The sequence below is a fragment of the Amblyomma americanum genome, chromosome 6, assembly GCF_052857255.1.
Source record: "Amblyomma americanum isolate KBUSLIRL-KWMA chromosome 6, ASM5285725v1, whole genome shotgun sequence".
NCBI classification, from domain to species: Eukaryota; Metazoa; Arthropoda; class Arachnida; order Ixodida; family Ixodidae; genus Amblyomma; species Amblyomma americanum.
The window spans coordinates 2,679,606-2,695,651 of NC_135502.1; the positions used below are offsets into that span (position 1 = coordinate 2,679,606).

The 16,046-nt window shown below is 47.9% G+C and overlaps 2 protein-coding genes across 2 annotated transcripts in view; both read right to left on the reverse strand.

Annotated features, from left to right (window-relative positions):
• LOC144136195 (plancitoxin-1-like) lies at positions 1-15,599 on the reverse strand. The gene is made up of 7 exons (XM_077668278.1): positions 15,080-15,599; positions 11,890-12,082; positions 8,065-8,137; positions 4,821-4,985; positions 2,609-2,809; positions 1,422-1,666; positions 1-1,028 (listed from the first exon to the last, which is right to left on the reverse strand). Exons 1-7 carry the CDS (start codon positions 15,193-15,195, stop codon positions 633-635), a joined length of 1,389 nt encoding a protein of 462 aa, XP_077524404.1. The 5' UTR covers positions 15,196-15,599; the 3' UTR covers positions 1-632.
• The window catches only part of LOC144094447 (disintegrin and metalloproteinase domain-containing protein 10-like), a 20,461-nt gene continuing 19,759 nt past the window's right edge, over positions 15,345-16,046 (reverse strand). Inside the window, exon 4 of the mRNA XM_077628382.1 lies at positions 15,345-15,512. Within this exon, the coding sequence (XP_077484508.1) occupies positions 15,345-15,512 (168 nt within the window). The remainder of the gene's footprint in view (positions 15,513-16,046) is intronic.

Below are 16,046 nucleotides of genomic sequence, written 5' to 3' on the forward strand. Positions count from 1 at the left end.
TTTGGAGGAAAATGGCAACTTTATACACGTGCACAGCGTCCGGTCCGTAAGCTATTTCGTGCAGTTTACCGTGAATGTTAATGGCACCAAAACGCGTTGGTGCAGCCGTTTCGTGGCTGTGGATGGGTTAGTCTGAGCTTACACCTTTACAGCCTAAATCATCGAGGCAGTTCCGAACCTTGCCGACATGATCCGATATCCCGTCCTTTGTATGAAGCAACACCGGCTTGTAGTAGGCAAGCTATTTTCTGCAGTTAGTACATCTATCGCCGAAATTCAAATCGACTTTGAAATTTTCGCACTGTCAGATATATTGCATACACTGAACATTAGGCGGGAATATTCGCCCCAGCCCCCCAAGAACCATATTTCCAAGTGCTATGCCGCCGGATAAAGCTCGTAATAAGAACGGTTCCATAGGGGCATGAGACTACATCTGATGGCGTGGTCAGCAAGGGCGCGAAATCTTTCTATAGTCAGCCACAAAGATGACGTTTGCTCATTGGGTACGTGTACGATGGGCAAAAATTTCAAACTTTTCCCGCTGTCCTCCTTATGCACGAACTCTTTGTGTGGGCGTGTTGCGCATAAACGTGCGCTTTCGGAGCCGCTTTGCTCAACAACGGCAAGCTCTACGACCGGAGGAGGTTGAGGAACTGATCCATCAGCGGTGGTTCTGTCTTCGCGTGCTGATTCCTTGACTGCCTGGTCGGCTTACGCCCATGGGGATGAGTCAGCTTCGACAGCGTGGAAACGGCAACGTCCATCAAGAACTGCCGCATGCTCGGCTTGCTAGAACCAGCGCTGGCTGGTGCGGCAGTCAAGACACGGGTTCTTCTCTTCCGAGGCTGTGTATTGCGCTGCCTCCTGGTCGCCGCCGGAGAAGCAGGAGACTGAGCAGGTGCGGCCACCCGGCCGGCTCCGTCAAGAGAGCAGCCCGTGTTAACAATGGCGCTCCTCCGGAATAGCTTGCCCAGAAGGCTGTCTTCTATGCAGACTGCTTCGCCGCCGCGTCTTAGTTGTGATTCCTGCGGGGAAACACGGGTGTACGCACATTTTTGGCGGCGTTTTTGAAATGCAATTATCAGTCTGCTGGACGATTGTCAGTATTGTCCCAGTCGTAATAAAGGAAGCAGAGTCAACTAGCTACCACAAATATAAACAAAGCTTGATAAATATTTGAAGTGCAGCTCTTACGCGAAGATTTCGGTGAAGTGCTTTTTCTGCTAGAGGGTACTGTTGCTGGCTAGTTGTGTTTTGTGCACGTACCCCCCACGCCTCTATACAACTTTCGAGTGGCTTTGAGGGTATTCTGAATAAATAAATAGCTTCCTGGAATACTTTGAGCCACAAATTACGATTGCTACCTCAGCCTACGAATTTTGGAAATTGTGGCAAAAAGAAAAGTAGCATCTACTCACCATGCGGTTCATGGAGGCGATGCAGAAGACCTGTCTGTCCACAGCCACTGCCCATTTGCTGTGGTCTTCCTCGGTCTTGAAAGTAATCGATCGCCGCTCAAGTAGAGAAAGCTTCACTAGGTCGGCGTGTGTTACCGTATAGGAACGGCTACAGTTTGCTGCTAGCTTCTCACCAGCTCCGTTCCTCCACGACTGAACGACCAGGTCGTCGCGCACCAGGCCTGTTAGCACGGCAGCATATATGTCTGCAACGAGCAGAAGGTCAATGTGAATAGAGCTCTTGCTGCGCCTTTATTGATTCTGTACACTCCTAAACAGGGTGCCCCATCATTCACACACATGAAGCTGCACAGGTCAAGAAGAGGAATACCCACAAAAGGCACTAGCTGTCGTGCGACAACCGCGCGACTCGGGAAGAGAGCAATGAAAGCTAAAAGTTATGAACTATAGGGCTTCCAACCAGAGACTACCCTGGTGGCGCATTTTACAATACATGTGCCAGCTTGTCCCTCTGCGGTTGCATGTTAAACATGAAAGCTGTCTGTAATGGCCAATGATTCACAAGATGTAGGTGCTGTATCCCCACATGTCATGGTGTTCTGGTCAAGAGCAACCTACAAGTATCTTTTTTGGCTTATCTTACCACCGACATAAGCTTTAGTAGGGTTAATGAGCAGTTTATTTATTCAAAAGATGCTCGATGATGCAGCCACCTACGGCGTCACATACGGACGCCATCTGAAAGCAAAAATGGTATAAAATCCAAGTAGGTAGAGACGGCGAAAAGATGCTGTTTACACAATAGCTGATTGTGAACCGACTTTGTCGTATGGTTTTCTTACGAGCGGCAAATAACAAAGGCGCTCTCCGCTTGCCGCTTGCTCCCATGCAGAAGTAGCCGGCGGCAGCCACACGCTATATGGTGCCAAGAAATTCAATCACATTTTGTGTAAGTCTTTTCTGGCGTATGCTTAGCAGATTCCAGTACGGAATCTTTAGCGGGAAATTAAAAGAAGGTTGTATTTATGCAGTGCTCCATTTGCTCAGTGAGGGCTGCACCTGACTATGTATAGGGTACCGCGGTAACAACCACGACTATTGGCTACCTGGAAGACCGGACTCTGCCTGATAGAAAACCGGCGTTGAATGATTCGCACCATTTGAAATAGATTGTTTTACAGAATTACCTTTTTCAAACGTGGCCCTCTTAGCAACGCTGAAGAAACGGCGGCTCCCGGCACTGGTAATGTTCCGAACCAGCAGGTCCTGTCCACGGCCGCGGATGAAGCTGTCCTTGAAGAGCAGCCCCATTTGAGGGTGCCTGTCCAGAAGGCTCTGTGGACTTCCCTTGGCATACACGTTGGCGTACTCCATACGCAGGTGTTTCCCTGCAGAACACGATGGCATGTCTACCATACTAAATATTTCAGAAGCTTACAGGTGCACGGACGCTGGATGTTCTTTTGAAGAAAAAAAAGATGAAACGACTTCTCAATAACCCACATAACACAACCGCGTAAAATATGCCCAGTGTTCGAGAGTAGCGCCACAACACATGCAATAGTATTCCTAATTTACAGCTACGTCCAAAATGAAGCGGTGCAACAGCCCGCTTTTCTAGGCCCCAGCGCATTACTCCTAGGACGTCAGGGTGACGTAAGAAGAGCTTAAAATGCCAGCTGTAGATAGTTTTTCAAAACCATACAATTGGTCTCACGCATATGTAAACATTCCAACACACAATTTATGCCATTATGAAACTAAAAACGAATTAGGCAAATAATCGGAGCCATAATTCCCTATTTCAACGCGGCCCAACTTCGCAGCGGTAATGATTTCAGAAGTGGCAAGCCGCCGTTAGCCCTCGACTGCTTGTTCCTCCAAAGAATGCTGTGCATTGCGCTTTCCAGCCCAGTGCAAGCGCGCACCAGGCCTAGCCCTCGCCGCGACCCCATTTCCTTTTGCCTTTGACATCAGAAAGAAGCGATGTTCAAAGTAGACTTTTTATGGTGTACAACCATAAAAATACCCATACGACAACGGCAGCCCTCGTGTATCGTGGTTTGAAAGATTAAGTCAAACAATATCATCTGGATTAAAGCAAAACGTTCCGAAGGGGTCCGTTTGCCTGCCTAAGGCTCACTCTGACATTCAGCCCACACCGCATACCAGAAGCAGCGGAAACTATTAGAAGATGAATACAAAGATGAAATAAGGGCGGCGAGTTCCTGCTGCCCACTAAAAGAAACACTGGCTCCTACTAGCAAGGTCAGCACATGTGTCGCGCTATCTTTCCACACGAGCAGCCTTCATGCCAGCTCTGCTCTGTAGCTTCTGCGCTCAGAAAAAAAAAAACGCGGTACGCTCAAACCTTAGAATCTTACCCCAGCTGTTCCCACTAAAGTAACAGTTGTCAGCTGCGCCTGCAGGGCTTCAGTGTTGTTTGGGCAACTGCAAGCCGTAAATCACCACACGTAAATCGCGCAATGGGCAGCAACTCCTTATTGGTGGCGATCGGGGCGGAAGCGTGGAAGGGAATCCAATCATGCGTCACGTGGCCGAGCGACGGCTAGACTCGAGAGAAGGCGAGAAGAATGCAAGGGTATGAAACGCAACCAGAGAAGCCCGGACTCAGTTGGAGATGGAGTTGGGCAGTGCGACCAGTTCGAGTTGGGCCGAATTTTCTGAAGGAGCTTCCGCATTGCGGTTCCCACCGGTCAAGTGGCCACGATAAGCCAATCTGACCATAGGTCGCCAGTGAGAAGGGTCCACGGGACAGCCAGTGAGCCGGTCCTGGTGCGGCGACGAGACACCGACCAAGATGCCGCCAAACGTCAACAAGATTTTGGACCGTAACGACGCAATCTTGTTCACTCTGCACGCTGAAGCTCCAACCACGAGTGATGCTCTGCCGATGCATTCAAAAATCAAGCAGGCTTCGGCAAACGAATTTGGTACCCTCTTTTGGAGCCTTGCTGTCACAGTGTACACCTGCATTAGTAGTGCGAGAGCGTTTAATTTGGAAGGAAGTTACCCGCGAGCCATACGAGCACCTGAAATCTGCATGCTTCGAGTGTGGCTACTAATTAATCTATCCAATTGTTAGCCACGCCCCAGTTAGCAGGTTATCGAGTGGCAGTGGGAAGTCATGAGACAGCTCAATCCGCAGAACCACTTTTAAGCTGCAGTTTAGTTCAAATTAACAATCCTCACTATTCGTGCTATGGCCTTACTCAAGGTGTAGGAAGTATGGCCGCCTTCGTGCTGGGTACATACACTAATCTACATTCGAGCTAATAAATCATTGCAATAGACACGAAGACGAAGTCAACTGTACTGCGCATTACTGGCATAGCATGCGCCAGCGGCCACGGAACGACCTTTCCCCTTCCCTCGTACCAATGGAATCAAGCTCGGAGGATGGGAAAGTGATGCACATGAAGAGCTGCGCGTTCTCCCGGCCGCTCTCAGGAAACCTGTAGCGACCGGTGCCGATGCCTTCCAGGAACCGCGGCACGCTGTGCAGCAGCCACGCGCCCGTCGAGCTGTCGAAGACCACCACACCTGCGACAAAAGGTTGAGAAAACTAGTTGTGTGAGCATTCTACACACTCGAATTACTACGATCCTCTCATTCCTAATTTATGCAGGACTTTAGCTGAGTGGCAAAACTCCTCAAAATTTCTGGTGGATGGTAAACTCACTCGCGTGCTGCTCCGGAAATACGTTTGCACCATATGCTGCACAAATCCACCCAAAGCAAGGCGGGAAAAAATAGGTCTTTGCAAGTGCCGATTTGCGCTTTCATAATCAGTTCAACTAGAAAGATAATGATAGGTGTAACGTTAAGAGACCGGAAGCGGGCAGAGTGGGTGAGGAATTAAACGCGGGTTAATGACATCCTGTTTGAAGTAAAGAGGAAGAAATGGGCTTTGACAGGGCACGTAATGCGAAGGCAAGATAACCACTCGTGCTTAAGTGCAACGGAGTGGATTCGAAGAGAAGGCAAGCGTATTAGAGGACGGCAGAAGGCTGGGTGGGCGGATGGGATAAAAAAAGTTTGCAGGCATAGAGTGGGCGCAGCTGCAAAGGACAGGGTTAATTGGAGAGACACGGGAGAGGCCTTTGCCCTGCAGCAGGTCTAGTCAGGCTGATAATGATGATGATGAATCAGTTCAACTTCCTCTGAGTTCATATGAAATATGACACGAGCGCGTGGATGTGTGTGCGTTGTTCTCGGTAGAGTATAGAACCGGGCGGTTTAATTGTGTCTTGTCCGCTGGTTTATTCGTGCTAAGAAATTTCCCGTTCTATTAACGATACGAGGGAATTCCGGCCGAACAACCCGACAGCTAGTGGCAACAGGCTATCGGTAAATAAATAAAGTAAAAAAATATTTTATTCAAGAAAAATGAGAAGTTATTCAGTCTTGCCGATGGGAAAGATCGAGAAATATGATCATTGGTAAGCAAATGTGTAGATGGTGATGTTTTACAAGGTAGTGTAATTTACTCGCAGGTATATTAGAAATAGTTATTTGAAACCGTTTGCTTTCACCGCGTGTAAGTTTTGTGATTTCTGTGTATATTTTTTGTGCTTGTCGTGATCTTCATGATGGTCCTCATGATCTACATATGTGCCTTTTCAGCTTCAACCTTTCATTGCATCTCAGGAGTTATTGCTATATAGCGCTTCGTTTGCGTGTGACTTTGTGTGGGCTCCCTTTTTTCTTTTTTTTCATTGATGATATTGTGAAATGATGTGAAACCCTCGCCTTCCTTCTGTACTGCCACTACCTCAAGGAACCGGGGCCTTCAGTCAAGTTCTCACCGCAGCTTTTAGTCCCGACTTCTCCTTTGTAAGAAAGAAAACAAAGCTTGTACTGGCACTGAGCAGAGCAGTGACGGAATTGTGGGCGCACACCACTCCGGATTTGTTCTTAGCAGATAACAAAAGACACGAGCACATGAGATCAGGCAAGCTATACTACGTGAACTACAAAGGCGTTGTCAGCCAACAGTCCAGAAATTCAACGAGCAAAAGCGGGACTGGCAGCGTCAAGGCTGTTTCTATTTGCGCTGCTCACCAAGGGCTCCATCCTCGAGAGGACTAACGCAGGCAATGAGCGGTAATGATCTGTGGATTGGTTCTGTCTGTGGCTGCCCCACAACGCACTGAGTTATAGATAGCTATGAGTGAAGACAGCGGCCTGCTTTTGAGTAACTAAAGGTGCTGGAGAGTCTTTACTAAGTCAAAAACGTAAAAAAAGAACGTGTAATGACTCAATATCGCATATGGTCGGTAGGGAAGACTGACTAGTCACTGTCTTCTTTGCATGAAAGTACTGTCCTAAAGAGACTGCTCGCAGAGTACGGCTCTATTTCCCCAGGATGCACGAGTGGCGGTACTGTGTGTGTCAACGCTCAGTTGATTTTACTAACACATGCAAAATTCAAGTCTAGTTTTCAGGTCCATAAGGTAGGTTTGCATCCACCGCCCGATAAAAAGCTACGTGTTTTGGCTAGCTCTCCAGCGCTATGAAAAAAATTGCCCCCTATAATACGTTAACGCCTCATGATCTAGACAAGGTGTCAGGAAAAAAGAGCCTCAGTTTCACATCACAGCGAGCTGGTGACATGACACTTAGCAGCAGTCAGCAGGCGCATGTTGTTGTGTATGAGCGTTTCAAAGCCACATGCTTGCGCCTACATCTTTACTGTGTTGATTAAACGAATTCAATTTAATATACTCTCCAGAACTTCAAACATATCGGGCTTGAATGATGCATACCACGAAACCGCATTAGGCTTAATTTTTACAGGACAGGTACATAAACACGGCTTTTGTACTTTGCTTAGCAGGGATAAAATGACTTTCGGTTTTGGATGGGCATCGTAGAGTAAACTTTGAATTCACTGTTCACTTTCGACTGTGCTCATACTTATTTGCAAGACTTAGAAAAACCCTTGGCGACCCCTGCGGCCACCACGCGAACTGCCCTTGACCAACAAATTTGCCATAAGCTTATTCAGCTGACGATGCTGGCGGTTAGGCAGTGCTGCAAAGTATCATGTCACCAGGCCGGCCAGGGCCAGAACAGAGGCTTCGTTGAGCTGCCGCAGCTGAACACCACTGATGACGTCACTGGCAGGCTTGATCACTGCAAATAGAAGCGACCTCGCTCGGTGTGAGTCAAGTGACGATATACGTCGAGGGAATGAGCGCGGAAAAAAACAAACATGCTCTGGTGGCTCGGCACTAAAGTTTCTGGATTCTAATGTATGATGCACCAAATCCTTTCAATGTCCAAATGAGTAATTCCCCTTGCTATGTTGTAACGATTTGAAGCGTGACAGAAAAATGCCGCAGAGGAAAAATCATCTTAATGTTTACACTGCTCTATTCATGCTGCCATGCTCACCAAAAAAAGAAGAACCCTCAAAACGAAAGGTGACATTTTTCAGAGCACTTAATTTTCACTTCACCGAACACATCCCTAACGAATTTTTCGGTTTCATCTAGTGGTATGAACGTCTATGGTCGTACGCCTAGCACTAGCTACATATATATAGCCGAAGACACCTATAAAAGTGTGGACAGGTTATGACAATAATTTCAAGTTTCAATTTCAATTTCAAGTTTACCTTTGCAATGCCCACTGCGAGTTCCATTGTATCCTGGAGGTGGTTGGTCATTGTAAGCCACGTACAGAATATCCTGAAAGTTGTAAGTATCCGTGTTCATGAGACTTCGACACAGCCTTTTGCATGTAATCAGATAGAACCGTAAACGTTCAATAACATTTACTTTGACTGTAAGATACAATGCGATCACTCTGCTGGAAAGACTGACCCGAAAGACCCGGGTTCAATCCCAGCCGCGGCGGTCGCATCTCGATTTAGGCAAAACGCTACAGGGACGTTTATTTTGCGATGTCAGTGCACGTTTAAGAACCCCAGGTGGTCGATATTATCCGGAGCCCTCCGCTACGGCATCCCTCATAGCCTGATTCGCTTTGAGATGTTAAACCCCTCAAAACAAAATAAATCGGCTTGAACTCCATTCGTAAGCTTAATTATATACTGCAGTAGACTGGACAACGTGAGGCTTAGCGTTTCTCACTTTTAAGCTGTTATACGTCGTGTTATTAGAGAGTTTTAGTTTCACGTACGTAGAGGCTTAACGTACGTAGAGCTCGTATGGGTGACCAGTGCGCATGCGCAGAACGCAAAGGGTATCCGCGAGTCTCACGTGTACGTACGTGAGATTCGGATTTTTACGTTGCGGTCTTTGCGTTGCTTGCGTACGAAGCGTTAACAAACATGGCGGCGCCCTGCCCGCTGCTTCACAGCGATAACAGCTTCGTCGCTAATCCCTCGACGCGACATCGTGTTCTAAACTGTTGTATTCGCCATCAATTTGCCCATTCTTACTCTCGCATAAAGTTTCAAGCGACAAATAGCTTTTGTTTTTCAGATATAAGGGCAATTTCCCAGCTGTTAAGCCTAACGAAGCAGCGCTTCGATGCAGTTCGACTGGCTTGGCTTTGACTCGTCTTGTTTGAGTGGCTAAAGCAGTGTCTTCATCTGTCAGTAGATGGCGCTAGGAAGAACGCGCGGCGTCTGTCGCGTACGTGCAACTAAAAGGGTTTGAAACGACATGCGCGCATGCTACGTAGACTTCTCACGTTTGCGTACGTGAACTCTCTACGTACGTGAAACTAAAACTCTCTATTGATCAACAAGGCAGCAGTGTAAAGTTCAAAAATTCACGCAAAAACTAACTAAGAAAATGAGCAAATTAATTTACACGACGGTTACCACTGTGTAAGGCTAGGTTCAGCGACAACTGTTGGGGTATTCATATTTTATGATATTTTGATATCTGCAAGGCTCCAGCGCTCTATTTTAGTTTTTCATATATAGCCGTTTTTCGACTAGCTTGCATCTGCAGCTCGCCACTCAAGGCGCGCCCAGTACCATCGATGATCCTCTCCAAGAGCGGCGCGTTTCTCAGCAGCTGCAGCAAATGGACAGCGCTACATTCTTGCGCATTCGCCATACTCTCCTTCCTCTTCACGCGGTAACCACCCTTCGGTTACGCATTCCTATGCTCTCGTCATGCCGCCCTCCTCCTACCAGGGTTACTTTCAGGGTGATTCCCGCTGCAAACACTCGCTTACGCTCTCGCCATGCCCTCCTCCTCAATTGTAACCATCCTCCGATTCGGGATTCCTTCGCTGCCGCGGTAACCACTCTCGTTTTACGCCTTCCCGTAACCCTCGTTCTTCCTATAACTATTCTTTTTTTTTCCCGGGTACCGACCCTCCGGGAGATTATTGCGGCAACCAGCCACCAGTTGCACCTTTTTACGCAAGGTAACCACCCTCCGGATGGTTCCTGTGGTAACAACTACGCTGGTGATTCCTACATACTACTACCACTACTGCTGCGACGCGAAGCCCAGGAACGGGCGCTTAATAGCTGTCGTCGTAAAAGCTCGAAGGGCTGTCACCACTGTGCAACGCGAGGTTAAGCGGCAGCTGTTGAGGTATTACGCTCCGTCCTCATTCCGTGGTAACCACCCCCCGAATGGCTCTCGCAGACCATCACCGGGTTACGCCCTCTTCTCTCGCCATACCCTTATTCCATCGCTCTGCGGGAGGTTTTCTTGGCAACCCTTCTGCGGTTGCACACTCTTATGCTCTCGCCACACCCTCCTCGTGCAACGGTTAGAATCCGGTAGATGGTTCCCTTGGTCCCACAACACCGCTTACGCACTGTGTGGCATAATCTGTTCAGTAACCATTGCGTTGTTGCGCGTGCGTCATCAGCGCGCACGCTTTCGTTTCGGCAGCCGCTATCGTCGCTCTCTTTCTTTCCCACGTGGTGCGTGCCTATAAAGCGAGCATAGCTTTAAAGCGGGCTCCTGCCCTCTTGCTGTCCGGCGCGGCTTCTGTTCTTCGGCGGCCTCTACAGGGGCGGCGGTGGCGATGCAACACATTCCTTGCCACACCCTCCACTTTCCTTCGACGGTAACCACCCTCCAGTTACACATTCATCCTTCCACAGTAAGCACCCCCTGGAGAGAGTGAGGACAGGAGATCGAAAAGGCGCTGAGGCTGACCCGGAGAAGGAGCAGGTTTGCTGCGCTCCAAACGGATGGGAGTACATACAGGGAAAGGAGGAAACAGCCGAGTTAAAATTGAAGGATGCCAAGTCGCATAACTTGCGCCCAGAGTCTCACAAATACTGTTATATGAGTTGATTTACACCCCGATGCCTAAGACTATTAATAAAACGCGCTAGAAGTGCTAAGTTTTAACCAAAGCAAAAAATCTTCTCCATATGGTTCGAAAAAACGCGATTCTCTGACCCCTCCGCGTGCTGCGCTAAAATGCCAAACACGTGGTTCAAAGCATCCTGATTATTATTATTTTTTTACAGTTCCGCCGCCTGCAAAACACGTTAAATTCGAGCCATGCACATTCCAAGCGCAGGCTAATATTTGTCGTGAGAAGATTGGAAACTGTTAATCTGGAACGAGGCATATCGAGAACGCTGCACCAAATTCCTCGAATCGAAACTTGCAGGGGCCTTTAGACGTGTTCTCAACATGGACTTATGTATGTGCCATACTTAGAGGGAACACAAGAACTGGCTAAACTGGCCCTTAGCGCGGATAAAAATAGTTCACTGGGAGCATGCTCCTTCTCCTGAGCTGTTTGCACGTTTTTTAGAGCGAGAGCTCTAATCCGGACGTTAGAGCCTAGAAAAATCGTCGCTTTCGTGTATGTGATCGTCTTGCGTATATGTGCCTAGCGCGAGCATTCCGTCCCGCGGCACTGCCCGCTCAGCGTCGTCTTCTATGCAGCACTGTTCCGGAGGTTCTTATCCGAGCAAAGCAGTCCTTTGAGTGTCCACTAAAGAAAAGACAGAATTTGAATCAGTCGTCATGTGTGTGCCCCACTTCACTCATTCATACTTGAAAACTAGGGAGAATCAGTTACCAAAAAAAAAAAACGTGCTTTCGCTCTGAATAGAATGTCGTAAGCATACTTTTACTTTTTTTTTGCTTCGCAGTGAAATCTACTTTTCTCCCCAAGAGCTGGTTTAACCGATTCTAGTGTTCCCTCTGAGTATGACAGATACTGTGCCTTTGCCCAAAGCAAAAATAATCATGTACTTCTTATTCTGTCAGTTGTTTTCTTTTCTAATTCGTCACTTCATCAATCATTAAGGTGTGAGGAAGCGTCTTGTTCAGATCTGTATTTGTTCATTATCCCTGGGACGCATGCACGCACTACGGATTGGGCAGTGAAACTGTCTTTGTTTCCATGTTAAAAATGTACCGACAGCAGTGCAGCTTGGTGCTCGTTCAAGAGCACACACTAAAGACACGACCCATCGCACAAATTGCAGCACAACGTCGAAAGGAACAGCACTGGTGACAGCACGGAGTAGCCTTGCCTCTGCCGGGTGTCGCAAAGGCCTGAGCGTGTGAGCCGCAGGGTTGTCCGCGTCAAACACGTTCTGGTTGGAAAGGGTCCACGTCTGAGCCGTCTTCGGAGTGTTAGAGTCCACGTAGACGAACTCACCACCTCTGGGCGTCACAAAGTTGTTTTTGGACGGCTGCATCTTGGGAAGCTTGTACATGATAAACCTTGAATACAGAGAACCCAGAAAGCAGACAAAACATAAGCACGATGTTCTTACAAAATTTGCATTATCTCACAAACCTATGCAAGAAGACAAGAGGAAAAAAATTCGCAGTGGCTTAACTTGGCTAACCATGGAATTCAGCGAAAAGAAAGCATGCTTGCTAAGTGTCTGAGGCTCGTCCATGGCAGCTCCGCTACACGATCGCGACAGCCGTTCTATATACCCACACGACCACGTGGTTATGACGTGGTATCACATGGTCTTACGACACCCCCATCGGATGTCATCACGTGGCTTAAGATCACACCAACAGATGTTCTTAAGGTCAAAGGTCAACCAAAAGGTCACCCAATGTCAAAGGTCAAAAGTCAAAGGACGGCTGAAGGTCACAGGTTAAATGTCAAAAGTCAAATAAAGGTCAGGGGTCAAGGGTTAGACACCATAACTGTACCGCATATAGTAATACACGGCTAACGTGGTTGGGCTGAAGGCCGTTCAAGGTCATTCTCCTCCGGCCTACGCGATGACTGCTTTACTAGCGTAGTGAAGCTCCTCGCTTAAAAAAATCAGCTGCAGTTTAATTACTGCTGAATCTGGTTATTGAGCGAAAGCTGTGGTGTATCGGGCAAGCAGGCGCGGCTTGCTGTTTCTGACGTTGAGTGCGTTCCGCACACTGGATAGGCACAGCGCCCACCCTGCCACACTGGTAGGTGGCAGTTAAATTAATGGTTGATCGCGAGAGGTTGGTCACCCAATGAACGCGGCGGCCTATTGCTGCATTGCCTCGTGTCTGCCACAAAGTTGTCAGCGCTAATGCATGCAGCCCACATCTCCCTCTCACCAACGCCACGTATCTCAAAGAGTGGATGAGGCGTCCACTGACCCAGGGAGCCAGTTATGCGCCCTTCCTTTCCTCAAAATCATCGGAGTCTAGAACGTTGTCAACGCCAATGCCAAAGAACACAATGAACGCCGACGGCCTGTAGAAACAGGCGAGCGCTCGGTTTCGGCGGCGGCGGCGGCGGCGGCTGTGGGTTGTCATAGCTGTCACGTGGTTTCTCCTCGGTTTAAGGTCCAACACGCGCGCACGGCGAAGAAGCTACGGAGGGTAGTAGTAAAGCTCTCGATTTTAAAAGCTTTCCATTAAATGCATTCAAGGGAGTAGTATAGTAAGTGGTTTCATTAAAATAATAAAAAAGGGAAAGAAAAGATTTTTGCTAGCCTCGGCATCCATCATCGACGCTGAAGCACCTGAGCTGGGGCAGCGGTAATAAAGGATAGCACGCAGAATGGAGAAATGAAATTAAAGGGGATATGAAGAAGGGATAGGGGTAAGTGGTAATATACACAAAAACTATTTACGCAGTAATAAATATATACAGTTTGCGCGCGTGAAATATCCATGATAAAGAGATAAAAACACACGCGCACAACACTATGTACAGTACAGCTGAAGTGGGGCGTCCAGCTGTTATTCTTCAATTCAAGGAAGGTGGTTTGAATGGATGGACATATTTTGCAAAGCTCCGTTCTATTATCCATTAGCCGTCTGACTGTGGAATCGTCAATCCCGGCTTACGGCAACGGGAAGTCAAGATCGACGGAAAAGAAAAGGAAACTAAACTGAACGCTACAAAGCACTGCTCAGGGCTGCGCTCAGTTCTTAAGATCATGAACTGCCAAAAGTTTCAATGTCTGGTCTTCATTTACAATAACTAAATTCCGCTGAATAGAAACACACACAAATAATCAGCGGATTAGTGTTCGTGCAATGAGCTAAGCCTTGGTAAAAATCACGCAAAGAAAAAGGTACATTTATACCGAGAATTCAGTAGTTTTAATTCTGGCTTTCTTCAATTGAGTAGGCAATTATTGTTTTGCGTCAAAGCAATAATATGGCTATCGACGGTTAGGAATTTAGTTAAAAGAACAAACTGACATAGAAGAATTCCGACCGGCTCCTCAAAGGTATCAAGAAATTATGTAGCATTTTAGACGCTGCCTAATAAGTTTGTATGGCATTGAAACTGCATGTTTCGTACTGCACGCCAACTAATCCACCCATGCCTGGTGGAACGCGGCACAAGTTGCATCTTAGACTGAAATGAAACCGCTTGTCAGAAATCGCTTTAATATATGATAAAAAACTCATTGCGAAGACGCGGCACTTGCAGTTATGAACAAGAAATGCTTCCCAACAGCTGCCTGCTCTTTCAATAGGAAAAGGCAAAGGGGATTACAGCGGAAAGGTAACGGGTACTTGCTGGGTAATCTGTTAAAGTATGGTTTAGGCTAACACTAATTAAACCATATTTCAGAAAAAAAAAATGGGCACTAACGAGCAAACAAGGAAAAAATATTGTCGTATTTTGCTATCATAGCTGTCTTAAGCCTCATTAGTCTGGATTGAGTTCCTTTCCTCGGAAAAGTGACATGGCCCAGGTAATACTAACGACTAACTATTAGGTGTTCTCTTCTGATTGCATGTTCTAGCGTTGTGGAGATGAAGTTAGGGATCTTGGCGCACGCCCTTTAGGTAGGAAAAGTACAACGGATTTTCTGTCGCTGCACCATTACTTGTAAACGCGGTACAAAGGCTTCGTGGATACGGAGTTGCTTTAAATCAGCAGAAATACGCTCGCGCTTGTTGTGGACGAAGGGAAGATTGGCTTATGAATGCCAAAAATGTTTGAATTAATTACGCTTCTTTCAACAATTTTTAGCAATATGCTAGCTTCTGCGAGCAGGTGACCATATATAGATAAATATGCATCGATAGCTTTGATAGCTAACCACTGAATGCTTTGACATGAAAGAATTTCACTTGACCCGCAGTTTTGTTTCTCTCAGTTAACAATTGCTGCCGTGTCGAACCCATAATTTGAAACTCGAAATATATGAGCCACCACGATTGAGTGTTCATCTCAAGCGTGAGCCTCTCCAGGCTCTAAGTGGCTGCAGTTGCGATGTCGATATCCCTGGCAGTGTGGACACTTACCAGTCAACATTCCTTCCAGACTGGTCTTTGCATCTGGTCGAACCGGGAGTTGTTGCACTCGACGGAGGGGCGGTCAATGCAAGCAACAAAAATGTCAACGCTAGACGACTGGGCATTTTGAATGAAGGGACCACACAGGTTGAGATCCAATCGGCCGGCCGTAGTGCGAAGTCGGTGGCTTGAAGGCCGATGATCTAGCACCAGACTCGCAGAAACGAGGCAGCAGGAGGAACGAATGCGCAGCTGTCCGAGGCGCCGGCTTCCCTCAACGATCCTCAAGGTCGCGGAACAAGTCTCGTTGCTCCTTGCGGTCTGCGGACAAGGGCGGCGAATGAGAGCTCTGTGACGACGCTTCGAGTGCCCTACGAAAGGCGGCGAGTACGCTGCGCGGTGCCGTGTCACGCCAGCGAACGCCGAAGCCAGGCCGAGGTTCCTGCAGGATCAGACAGGAAGCAACCCATGGTCGTTATCGGCCCCGAACAGACGCGTGCGCGACCGGATAGCTTTCCAGAGTGGCGATACGGGCTCAGAGCGTTCGCCACAAACTCCTATTTTTCTTTCCGCAAAGGAGAGGGCGCGGTTGAGTCACCGACCTTCTCGCATGGCGCCCAATTGGCAGCTGTGCAGCTGCACGAGCGCAGTTTGAAGAACACGCTGCCTTGGCCAAAGGGGTTACTCAAATTTCTGGATGTCGAATTTGCCACATTCCGGCGCAGTTCGCATGCTGTGTATGTAGCTACGAACTTGAGGGGCGCCGCAGGCACTTCTGCTGCGCAGCTTCAAGCCGGATCAGCTAAGTTCGGCCATTCGACGCGGTGCATCGGTGACCTGTACGCAGCCTCACTAATTGGGGGCCATTCTGTATCGCAAATTTTGCGGCTATTTAAGCGCAGGCCTGCACTGTTGAAAAAACGTCTCGTTTGCTTAAACTTTACCGCGTAATGCGGCATTGGCCTTGTTATATGCT